At 42.9% G+C, this 13,401-nt stretch overlaps 1 protein-coding gene across 1 annotated transcript in view; it reads right to left on the bottom strand.

Annotated features, from left to right (window-relative positions):
* The window catches only part of fam180a (family with sequence similarity 180 member A), a 59,085-nt gene extending 47,506 nt beyond the window's left edge, over nt 1–11,579 (bottom strand). Inside the window, exon 1 of the mRNA XM_080191706.1 lies at nt 11,397–11,579. Coding sequence (XP_080047832.1) covers nt 11,397–11,472 — 76 coding nt within the window. The 5' untranslated portion in view covers nt 11,473–11,579. The remainder of the gene's footprint in view (nt 1–11,396) is intronic.
* Between the last annotated feature and the right edge of the window lie 1,822 nt (nt 11,580–13,401).

Here is a 13,401-nt window from a genome sequence, read left to right as displayed (position 1 = left end):
ACTCCACACCCTTGAAAACTATAACCTGAAACTCCAACCAATATTTCAGCCAACTAGTGCTTCAGGCAAAGCCACACAGTTTTTAACCTTGCGCTCCCATCTTGAGGTGAGCTTTCAACTTCATATCCTCTCAATGGCATTGTCCAGCACTACTGTACATTAGCTTTATACTGCCGAATCCCTCATTGTTAGTTACTTGGCTGTGATCCTATTGGCTCGTTTTGGAGCCCTGTTGTTATAATGTACACAAACAGAAGTAGAGTGGGAATCAGAGACAGAAGCAGCAGCCATGGAAGAGATCACATACCACAAGTAATGACTCTGTTTATTCTTAAACCCAGTGTCCCTAAGTGTCATCTCTCCAAATACACAATTAAAACTGGTGATGAGGATTACGGACATGCGCTTGTTGAGCCACTCCAGGAAGGAATTTTAGCGAAAAAAGAAAACTTTCCACGTGTGCCAGCTGGATGGGTTAGTGTGGAGATGAATGGAAGATACTTTGCAGGCAAATTGTAGAGCAGACTGTGAGGAAACAACAAGCTGAAACTCTAGTTAGTGCCTTGTGTGTGAAGAAAACTGAGGTAACTGCTGTAAACATGGTTACAAAGTGCACATGTGGGAAGCCTGCTTAAGTGAGAAGTGGCAGGAGTTTACAGCATCACTATGCTTTTGACAAAAATGTGGAGCAATCGAGTTCTTACACTGAGCTCTTTGATTATTTTGCGCAGGCAAACAAAAAAACTGAAGATATTTTGGTGCCCAGTTTCCTGAGTGTGATGGGGAGAAAAATACATCATTCTCCTCTGCAGTCTAATGCACCCTGATAAAGCAGGCACTAAAATGTACGAGCAAATTCTAGATACTTTGCAAGCATATTTTTCACCTAAACCCTTGGGGATTACAGAGTTCTTTAGACTCCATAAAATAAACTAAGAGCAGGGGGAGTTAACCACACAATTTGTGGCAAGGCTTAAAAGACTGCACAATATTGTGAGTTTGGAGACTGGGGCTAGAATTCTCCCCCAAAAAAATTGAAGTGTTGAATTCGGGTGAAAACTGGAGTAATTCACACAGTTTTTCTCAGTGGAGTTCAGAGAAGGATATCTCACACTCCCTGCACTGCAGAGGCCACCAATGTGAATATCATTACATTTCAGAAGGTGGGTCTATTCACACTGGAGAGGCTAAAACCAGCACACTGAACAGGCCACTGCATGTGTGCCGACCTGTCAGTGCTGAAATTGGTGCATGTGCCGTGGCCTCGCGCTGCAGGCCTCCTGATCATTGACCAGCCGAACAACCCCCACAATGTCGGCCTTCTGCCCCTCCCCCACACAACCCGATCACTGGATCCCTGACCATTCCCAGGCCCAGCCCCGACCATCCCCTCCCAGCCTGCCTCCATCTGTCCAACACCCCCACCCCCGATACTCACCCTAACAGTTAATCCCTTCCTGCAACCCCGACCACTTGATGCCCCAGCAGCCTGACCACCCCCGGCCGGTTGACCACCGCCCCCCCCCCCCCCCCCACCCACCCACCCACCAGCCCACCCTGGTCGCTGGGCTGCCTCCTTCCACAACTGATCCCAAGGCAAAGTGGCACTGGGAGCCCTCATCCCTACCAATTGCAACCTATGTTCTGCCTCATCAGGTCTCCACACCAGGCCCTGCCCCTAGTAGGGCCCATCCCCTTGGCACTCCCTGATGCCTGTTGGGCAGTGCCAGGGTGCCCCCACGCATTGGTACTTTGCCCCTTGGGCAGTGACAAGGGATGCAGGCTGGAATTGCCTAGGTGCCCATACCCAACCACTGCCTGAGCTCCTGGGGAGCCCCCCTTCACTCCAGTGGGGCCAGACTGCTAGTTCACTGAAAGTGGGGAGCTACAGTTATCCCCTCTGGAGTGATTTCCATCGTGGAGCAGATGCCACCGGAAATCCGGCACCAGGAGATGCAAGTGGGGTGTGAATGTTCACCCAAACTCTGTTAATCAGCCACCACAGGATTCTCCTGGCCCCCTGCACAAAAAAATTAGCACAGAAAGATGGGAGAATCGCAGCCTAGCTGAATGATACCATCGGTAACAGGTTTATTTGCGATTTAAGTAGTAAAGCAACACAAAACTCCTGTTAACTGAGAGTAATTTCACTCTGCAAAAGACCATTGAAAGCACTGTTTCTATGGATCTGGTTGCAAAACAAAACCAGCAATTGAGTTTGCATATTCGAATACACTAAATATCTGCTGAATTGATACGCAAAGCAGCCAGAGTTCTTACATCTTACTGGACTGCAAAGCCAGGCCATTCTGCTGCTAAATGTCATGAAATGTTGAAGCTGTGGAACAAATGATGTATAAAGTGTGCCTGCAGGAAGAGGAAGCAAGTTCGGACTGAAAATAAGAAGTAAGAACATACCAAGACAGCATCCCCTTATGGTATCGAAGTTGTGGTCGCCCATACCATTCCGTCGGGTGAAAAAAGACCCATTGCTTTTTCTTCTCCGACTCTGAGCAAAGCTAAAAGTAACTGTGCCCAGATTGAATGGGAAGCACTAGGGATCATTTTCAGAGTCAAGAAATTCCATCAGTTCCTGTATGGAGAAGAGTTTACATTGTTGATGGACCATCGGCCACTCACTACCACTTTTGGGCCACACATAGGAATCCTGCCATTTGTGACAAGTAGAACGCTTCTTTCTGCACATACTTACACTATTAAGTTCTAACAGTAAAAATCTACATTGTATTGCAGATGGACTCCCAAATTTGCCACCAGCAGGCTGTTCTTTGGACTGCTCAAAGGGGAATATTTTCTACTTTAAACTAGTAGACAGCATATGAGTCACGTCTGGCAAGTGAGAAAACACACTCCGACCAATCCTGTGTTCTCAGAAGTGATAGATATGATTTCACAAGGAAATACTCTGAACTAACGCTTAAGCTGAAACGTACTACTCCAGGAGACTGGAGCTGTCAGTAAAATTAGGATGTCTACTATGTGGGCTTAAAGTGATCATTCCACCACAATTGAGGAAACGGGTTTCACAGAAGCTACATGAAGGCCATTGCAGACTCAAAAGCATGAAGGAAATAATAAGACATTATTTCTGATGGCCAAGACTTGATGCGAAGGCTGAGGAAAAAGCTAAAACATCTTCTTCCTGTACAAAGATAAGAAAGCTGCCATGTTTATCACCTTTTGACCCATGCGAAAGGCCTGAAGAGGCACGGCAACAAGTGCATGTGGATTTTGCAGGACCTTTCAAAGGACGTATGTTCTTAGTGATGGTTGATGCTCACACCAAATGGTCAGATGTCACTGTGATGGCATCTACCTCATCTTAAAAGATAACTGAGGAACTAGGAGAAGTATTTAGTCATCTGGATTTTCTGAGCAGACAGTAAACGACAACAGACCTCAATTTTTCTCACAGAGATTTGAGAACTTCCTACAAGAAAACGGTATTCTACGCATTACTTCTGCATGTATCACCCTTCAGCTAATAGACTATCACTTCATCCAAATCCCTGAAACACACCTTGAAAACGACCAAGAAACAATGTTTGCTTAACAAGCATCTTAAAAGATCCTTGTTAGTCTACCAGAATACCACACATTCCCAGACCAAGATCTCTCCTGCCTTAATCATGATAAAAAGGCAACTGCATTTGATCTTTTAAAACCTCTAAAAACTAAGCAGATTGTGCAACAACAACAACTAGCACATGAAATAGTGGGAAGGTAAAGCAAATTGGGCAGAATTTTCCCATCCTGCCTGCCATCGTAATCATAGAGGGCGAGACACTGGCCATGCAAAGATCCATTGACCTTGGGTAGGGTTTTCTGACCTTGGGGCGAGTTCAGCCGGAAAATCCCGTCCAATGTTTTCCACCAAGACAATGGGCAGGATTTTACAGCCTCGAACATCCCAAAACTGTAAAATCCCCTCTGAGGCCAATGGACCTTCCCATTGTCCTCCCCTTGCCTGCCCCAATTTCCATAGCGGGTGGGACAATAAAATTCCGACCAATGAGTTTAGGCCCAGAACTACTAAGTTCTCAAGATTATGAAGGGCATGGACAGAGTGGATAGTCAGAAGCTTTTTCCCAGGGCGGAAGAGCAAATTATTAGGAGGCATAGGTTTAAGAGGCGAGGGGCGAGGTTTAAAGGAGATGTATGAGGCAAGCTTTTTTTACACAGAGGCTGGTGGGTGCCTGGAACTCGCTGCTGGGGGAAGAAGTAGAAGCAGATATATTAGTGACTTTTAAGGGTCGTCTGGACAAACACATGAATAGGATGGGAAGAGAGAGATACGGTCATCAAAAGGGTAGGGTGTTTTAGTTCAGACGGGCAGCATGGTTGGTGCAGGCTTGGAGGGCCAAAGGGCCAGTTCCTGTGTTGTAATTTTTTTTGGTGTTTTGTATTCCACAGGAGAGAAATGAGTTCCTGCCAACATCCTGGCACAGACTGGACCTGTCACTTAAGCTGTCAAGCTCAGAGACGATATCACCTGGAGGAAACATGCAGACCAGTTGCTGGCTGGAGAAATCCCTGAGTTTGCCTGGGTTTCCTCCAGGTGCTTCGGTTTCATTCCCCAGCGGATTGGCCATGCTAAATTGCTCTTAAAGTATCCCAAGATGTGTAGATTTGGGGGAATCAGTGAGGTAACTACGTGAGATACGGGGATAGGGCCTGGGTCAGATGCTTTGTTGAAGAGTCGGTGCAGAATCAATGGGCTGAATGGCTTCCTTCTGCACTGTAGAGATTCTATGATTTCCTGTTTTTATAAATAGAACATGCTGCAAAGAGCACATTAGTGAATCATAAATGACATCACCAAAGGCAAATGTTTGCTGCATCAATTTTGATTTGATTACTTGGATAATTTTGCGTGATTTATTCATGTTTAAAAAACTGTGAACATATTCTGTTATTTGACATGGAAACTTCTGAATGTATTTGTTAAAATTTACAAGTGAGGAACATTATTGTTTTTTGACTCCAAAGGCACCATGCTGACAAACCTTGCAGCTTCAGACTAAGCATTTGACGAATGATCCTTTTAATTACTGCACACAATACATATTTTCCCAAACAAATAACAAATCATCCAGCATAAAAGAGGGAAAACAGCCATTAAACATTCATCTACTGATATAGAGTGCTTCTAATTAATCCTTACTGTGATGCATCTGCACTACATAGTTTACATCTCCCCCCACTCTAAACCACAAGCTATGTCCTTGATAATGTTATCAGTGTTATGCCTGTCTAAACCTCAAAACCAGAACTTCAATTTAACTGACAAATATGTAATGATTAACCCACAGACAACTGAAACATTATTACATGTCGAGCATTTTTAACCAAAGGTTTGGAAAGATAATGACAAATTGGATTGCAAATTTAAGGTATCTCACACGGCACCAAGTTCCAGCTTCAGATTTCACAAAACATTCAAAGCTTGGGTAAGGGTGTCAAAGGACTTGGATCAAAACTGAATGGATGGAATTGAGATACAAATTAGCAATAACCTAATTAATGAGCTAACTGAGGAATCAAGCTGCCTAATCAATCAGGCTCCTCTGTTCCTCAGAAGAGAACAATGTAATAAAACAACTTCCCTTACACTTTGGCAACACTTCATTAGAAATTCAAATAGCCAATAAATTATCTTGAAAAGTTTATGTTTAAGCAAATAAATGTATTAATAGAACAAATAATCATCACTTGAGTTGACTGGTTGCAATCCATTAACTCAGCCTCTGTTTTTGAAAACCACCCTTTCTTAAGTTTATGGAATTGTTAGTTATATTTGCAGCTCAAGATGTTCACTAAATTTAAGGTGATTTTGCAGAAACATAACCAACATTTTAATCATCGCAGTGACATATGGGCCCGAAAGAGAAATAAAGTGCAACTCAAAAAAGGAAGATGATGATCAAGATTTTCAAACTTCAGAGGACGCCTGTGCAGAAAAAGAAAATGTTCTGCTACCAAAACATTAAAGATTATATGATAATGCTTGTTCCTAATTGCTTCTCCGAGCAGAGGCTGAACAAATTGCAATGCTCCCAGCGCACAGCAGCACAGTTAACACTGCTACCTCACAGTGGCAAGGATCTTGGGTTACTGTCTGTGTGGAGTTTGCACATTCTCCCTGTATCTGTATCTGTTTCCTCCCACAGTCTGAAAGATGTGCTGGCTAGGTGCATTGGTCATGCTAAATTCTCTCTCAGTATACCCGAACAGGCGCCAGAGTGTGGTGACTGGGGGGTTATCACAGTAATTTCATTGCAATGTTAATGTAAGCCTACTTATGACACTGAAAAAAAGCTTAAAACGGATGATAAACAATTTATACAAGCCTTGAAAATATAGTTAAAAGAATCATTTGAAAACAATAAGTCACACCTCTGCCAGGTTACCTGTCTTTGATATTTGATTTGAATTATTATTGTCACAGGCACTAGAAATCAGTGAAAAGTATTGTTTCTTGCAAGCTATGTAGACAAAGCAAAGGAGAGACTGCAGAATGCAGTGTTACAGTCATAGCTAGGGTGTAGAGAAAGGTCAGTTTAGTGCAAGGTGGGTCCATTCAAAAATCTGATGGGGACAGGGAAGCAGCTGCTTTTGAGTCGGTTGATACGTGACCTCAGACTTTTGTGTCTTTTTCCCGAAGGAAGAAGGTGGAAAAGAGTACATCCGGGGTGCGTGGTGGCAGAGATAGCTTCCATCTAGGAGTTATGCCAATGTCATTGATTTGAATGGTGAGGCAGATGCTGAAGTTAATGGTAGAGCAGCTTGGACAGAACCTTTTAGATATTCAAATTTAACCATGCATTTACAGCCCACCAGAAGTTGATTTACCATCTATGCATAGATTACACTATCATTTTGACAGAAAATTCAGACTCATTATAATTAACTTTTCCCTGTTTTTGCAAAACAATACAAAAGTAAATTCATCTTCATTTTGTACATTTACTTAACCTATTCCTTTGCAGACTCTTTGACTGAAATCTTCCGGTCCTTCCCACTGATGGGATCTTGCAGCCTCGTCCATGGTGAACCTCCATGGCGCATTCTCCAGTGGCAGAGGGTACGAAACAGTCAAAATTCCATAGACAATGGTGGGACCAGATGATCCCACTGCCAGCCAATGGCTGGGCCACCCTTGCCACTAAAAGATATGCCGTGCAGTAAGGGGGCTGGGGGGGGTAGCGGGAAGGGGGGAGATTGGGGGAGGGTACATTCCATGCTATGTATCCTCGAAACTAGCTTTGTCTTGTCATTAAATTTGGTTGTAATACACTTGGTCCCTTTGTCCAAATCATTAATGCAGATTGTAAATAGTTGAGACTTCAGCAGTAATCTGTGTGACACCCCACTAGTTCCAGTTTCGGAAAATCTATCCCAACTCTGTTTCCTGCAATCCTCTATCCATGCTAATATATTCCTCACAATACCATCTTGTACAATAATCTTCTAGTAATCACAAAATCAACAGGTCAGATCAAAACACTGCAGTTGTGAATGGTGATGGACAATTCAACAATTAACCAGAAATAGAGGTTATATAAGCACTCTATCCTCAGTGAATGGGGAACCTTTGCATAATTGTGCAAAAGACAAGGCTGAAATATTTACAAACATCTTCAGTCAAAAGTGTCAAATGGATAATCCATCTCAGTCTTCTCTCACCATCACAGACATCAGTCTCCAGCCAATTCTATTTGCTCAATGTGAAATCAAGAAATGACTGAAGACATTGGATACAGCAAAGGCTCTAATCCCAGACAATATCCCAGGAGTAAGACTTAAGATTTGTGCCTCTAACCAAGCTGTTCCAGTATAGCTATAACACTGGAAACTACAAGATATGTGGAAAATTGTCCAGGAATATCCTGTCCACAAAAAGCAGAACGCATCCAATCTAGCCAATTGCCGTGCTATTAGTCTACTCTCAATCATCAGCAAAGTAAAGTGTAATCAACAATGCTATCAACTGGCATTTACCCAGCAACAACCTGCTCACCAATGCTCAATTGGGGTTCCACCAGGGACATGCAACTCCAGACTTGATTATAGCCTCTGTACAAGCATGGACAAGAGTTGAATTCCAGATGTGAGGTGGAAGTGATTGTCTTGACAGCAAGGCAGTATTTGACCACGTGTGACACGAAGGAGCCCTAGGAAAATTGAAGTTAATGAGAATCAGGGATAAACTTTCCATGGGTTGGAGTCATACATAGCCCAAAGGAAGATGGTTGTGGTTGTTGGATATCAATCATCTTGGTCTCAGAATATCAATGCAGGAGTTCCTCAGAGTTGTGTCCTTGACCCAACTATCTTCAGTTGCTTCATTAATGACCTTCCCTTTATCATTGGATCAGTGCTGGGGATTATTGCACAATGTTCAATACTATTCATGTCTCCTCAGACACTGAAGCAGTGTCCATATGCAGCAAGGCCTGAACATTATTCATGCTTGCGCTGATAAGTGGCAAGTAGCACTCACACAGCACAAGTGTCAGGCTGCGACCACCTCTAAGAAGAGAGAATCTAATCATCTCACTTTGACATTACTATCAATGAATCCTCAACATCAACATCCTGAAAATTTCCATTGGACTGACTTTATGAATACTTTGGCTACAAGGGCAGGTCAGAGACTGGGAATTCTGTGGTGACTAACTCACTCCTTGGCTCTCCAAACTGTCTCCATTATGGACTCGAGTTACGAATGTGAATGTTGCCTACTTGCCTGGCTGAGTGCAATTCCAAGAACACTCAAAAAATGTGGCACATCCAGAACAAAGAAGCCTGCTTGATTAGCACCCTGTCAATCACCTTAAACATTGCTCCCTCCACCACCGACACTAAGCGGCAACAGTGTGTGCCATATACAAGATGCACTACAGCAACTCACCAAGACTCCTTTGACAGTACCAAATTCATCATCTCTACCACCTAGAAGAAGAAGGGCAACAGTTGCATGAGAATACCACCATCCGCAAATACCCCTCAAAGTGACACACCATCCTGACTTGGAACTATATTGCCATTCCTTCAATGTCACTGGGTTAGAAAGCTGGAACTCCCTCCCCAGCTGCTACAATAGGTGCACCTATTGTAGCAGATCAAGATGGCAGCTCACTATCACCTCCTCAAGCACAGTTAGGGCTGGGCCACAAATGCTGGCCTAGCCAGCAACATTTGTGCCCTAGGAATGTTTAAAAGAACGTTTTAAAAAAATGTGGCAATGCATTGAATGAATTTTGGCCTCTGATTCACATTCCCACACGCAATTGCTGTCTGCTGCTACCAGCTTCCCATGGGATTTAAGATTGTTTGGAAGGGAGGAGACGTCAATGGACTTTCCACATGATGACATAAAGACCCAGCTGGCAGATACTTCACCATCACTTGTTTTTCTCAAAAATTCTTGGACCAGGATTATGCAATATTATCCATTCCCAAAAGAAACATTTGACTTGCAGACCAGCGGCAATTAAATCCATTCAAAACACTGGAATTACTGATGGGATGAAAGTTTAATGGAAGGAGTACAAAGAAAATTAAAGGTGGCTCTCAGCATTTGGTCTTACCCATCTAAAAACAGTGGAGGTCTTTTTCATTAAACTCATGAAGCAGATGTGTGCAAGTGATCCTCTACTGAGGAACAAAACTGTCAAAAGTTTCTTTGCTGTTCCAGCGCAGCAGTAGTGCAATCCAAGGCAGCACTCCCAGACCTTTCATATTAGTGACTCACTGTCACAATGCCTGACATCTGGGTGGCACAGTGGTGCAGTGGTTAGCACTGCTGCCTCACAGCACCAGGGACCTGGGTTTAATTCCCAGCTTGGGTCAATGACAGTGCTGAGTCTGCATGTTTTCCCTGTATCTGTGTGAAAGACATGCTGCTTGAGTGCATTGGCCATGTTAAATTCTCCCTCAGTGTACCTGAGCAGGCGCTGCAGTGTGGTGACAAGGGGATTTTCACAGTAACTTCATTGCAGTGTTAATGTAAGCCTAGTTGTGACAATAATAAATAAACTTTAACTTTATCTTTGACTGGGACTGCAGTTTATCACCAAGAAAAATAAACACAGGGCACCTGTGTGCAGGTACCCATCACATATTGCCTACACAATTCCCCGTGCCTGTTCATGCATGTATTATGCAGCAAGCTGTTCTCATAGACAGGCATCCTGCTGTTATCTTCAGAGCCAAGAACGAAAAGCTGATGAAATTCTTCACAACAGGACTGTTGTGCTGTGAAAGGACACTTAAGGAGCCTGATTTATCCTTTCAAAAATTAATAATGGTTCACTTATATCTTTATCCTACAATTTCATAGGAAACACTTAATAAACACACAGATAATAGTGTATCATTGCTTGATTTCCACATGTAGTAATTACAGTTTTGTTACATATGAAATGCTTTCTCAGTTCATTGTTAACACTGAAATATTCTTCGCAAAATACAATGACCAAACCACATTAAAGTTTATTTATTAGTAAGTAATAAGCAATGCTTACATTAACACTGCAATTCCCCTAGTCACCACAGTTCAGCGTCTGTTCAGGTCAATGCACCTAATCAGCGCGTCTTTCAGACTGTGGGAGAAAACTAGTGCAGCTGGAGAAAATCCACACAGAGACAGGGAGAACATGCACACTATGCACAAGTGATCCAAGCCGGGAATTGAACGCAAGCCCCGGTGCTGTGAGGCAGCAGTGCTACCCACTGTGCCACCATGCTGCCCTGCTAAGCAGCCTAATGCTATCTTGTGCTCAGCAGCACATCCAGTGATCAGGCGCTGAAGTCTGCTTAAAGATTTCACAGGTCAGTCACCACTAAAATGTTCCCCTCTCCCTTCAATGAAAATAAAAATTGGGAAAGGTTTAAAACTCACCACCACCTGTTTTACACTTTGGCACAAAATCAAGATCTACCTGGCATATGGGCGCAAACGAAACACACACACACACACACACACACACACGCACACATGGAGACACCAACACAAATATACAACTAGATATAGAAATGAAAAACACACACACACACGCACACGCACACACACACACACACACACACACACAGTTCACAGCACAACACAAAACAAATGCAACCGAGTGAATGTGAGGAGACAGACTATCGACATCCTGTTATGCATTCTGTTTGCTATTTGACAACAAATATTAAGCAGAATGTAAAACATTGTTCACTATTTCCCATTTTAGATGATTGCCTCAGACAAGCTCCATTCCTGAAACATCTTCTTTGGGCACGTTTTTCCACAGTATAATCACATGAGTTTGACAAATCTTTCCTTTTGTCATTCAAATCAATTTTGTTAATGATATCTCCACTGCTCTTACCTTTATTCCTCTTGGGAAGGGCAGTTGCACAAACATTGGTGGAAAATATCAGCAGGATCAGAGCTTTTCCCTGCATTTTCCCAAGGGGTCAAATAGTGTATGAGCTTGAATCAAAGTAACTTCTTGGTAGTAATATATGAGAATACTATTCAGCTCTGGTGTGTCTGGAAGTCTCTTAGAAGCTCCTTGTGCATCGACTGTACTGGATAACTGTAAACGTGCCTTGACCCTCAAAAACATCTGGTACACATCATCAGGCTGCAATACGTATGCATGTTGACACTCAGTCAAACAGCTGCTCTCCCTCACTCCCTCTCTTTCACACACACTTTCATACAATGCAGTAACACCTACAGCAGTTACTTTTGCATGTATTTTACAGATTATTACACTAATCTTTGCAGGCAACTTATAATAGTGTTTATATACCATGTGTAAATAGATCTTCCAGATCCTGGTGATGGTATTTAATGATTCGATTTCTGATAAACCAGATGCGTGAGTTTCTTCTGAACATCTTTTCAACCTTGCAATATACCTTCCCGCCTTGAAAACTGACTTCTTCACCCTGCTTCAACATTATATGGATTTTTTTTTGTTCTTGTTTATTGCTTGAGCTTTAATCTTGCCCCCCTCCCCCCCCCACCCCTTCTCTTTTGCCCAAACTGCTGCAGTGCGTCGGTGGCCCATCACCTTTCTGGCAATGCTATCCTGCACTCTTTCCATTCAGCCTCTATCTTTGGGATTGTTGTTGGTGCAGACTCAATGGGCTGAATGGCCTCTTTCTGGACTGTGGGGATTCTATGATTCCCACAGCCCTAACTATATGATGTGGGTGTAGGTGCAGTGACATAACTATGATCATAGTGCACAATCTCTAACTGTCCAGAATTTCTGTGATCAGATATGGGAAAGTGATCTAAAATATTGTGCACTATGATTATTAGTCCCTGGATTTGACATAGAAAATAAACTTAATGCTCTTTCAAGAATGCTTCCTGGATTAGTCAGTAGGACCAATTTGACATATGTAATCATAGAATCCCTACAGTGCAGAAGAGGCCATTCAGCACATCAAGCCTGCAGCAACAACAATCCTACCCATGCCCTATCCTCATAATCCCACATCTTTACCCTGCTAATCTCCCTGACACTAGGGTCAATTCAGCCTAACCCACACATCTTTGGACTGTGGGAGAAAACCAGAGCACCCGGAGGAAACCCACACAGACACAGGGAGAACGTGCAAACTCCACACCATCACCCAAAGCCAGAATTGAATCTGGGTCTCTGGCACTGTGAGACAGTGGTGCTAACCACGTGCCACCATGCGCTTCCTGACAATGGAATACAAATTTTATGTTATATGTTTTATAAGGCTTTTCAGTACTTGCTTATCACCTGAAAAGTGGATATATTGAGGACCAATTTTGAACTAGCCATTTTGTAGAAGGGTCATATTAGACTTGAAATATTAATGCTGTTTCTCGTTGCACTGATGCTGCCAAGCCTTATGATTTTTTTTTCAGCTTTTGTTGTTTATACTTAAACAAGAGTTTGCTGAGTTAAACAATCCCAGCTGACATCAGAATTGACAGAGAATGGGGACAGAGACATAAATTATTTTGGATTCCTACTTCTGATCCCACTGAGAAATAAAAATGAATATTTAATTTTATGAGCACATTCTGGGAACAAGTCAACTTCACAAGACGGAGGTCTTTCTTTGAAAACAGGCAGTATGGTTTCAGAAATCCTTTGGAATGAGCACAATTCCTCAGCACATCTTAATTTCTCAGGCAATTAAACCACACAAAAGCTAACAATAACGAGGAGCAGGCCGACAGACAGTCTTACGTGCCTGAGGCAGAAACTTCCAACTTCCTGGGACTTTAAGAAGTTTTGTGAACTTCAACCCCAGTGATCAGGAGAATGGCCATAACAAAATGGCAAAATTCGTAGGGTTAAATGTTCCGATGAAGCCCCCCCAATCCCAACCCCCAGC

This window comes from Carcharhinus amblyrhynchos, chromosome 6 (genome assembly GCF_965287045.1).
Source record: "Carcharhinus amblyrhynchos chromosome 6, sCarAmb.v2.hapA, whole genome shotgun sequence".
In the NCBI taxonomy this organism is placed as follows: domain Eukaryota; kingdom Metazoa; phylum Chordata; class Chondrichthyes; order Carcharhiniformes; family Carcharhinidae; genus Carcharhinus; species Carcharhinus amblyrhynchos.
The sequence above is the reverse complement of the archived record's forward strand: the minus strand, read 5'-3'. Positions and strand labels throughout refer to the sequence as shown.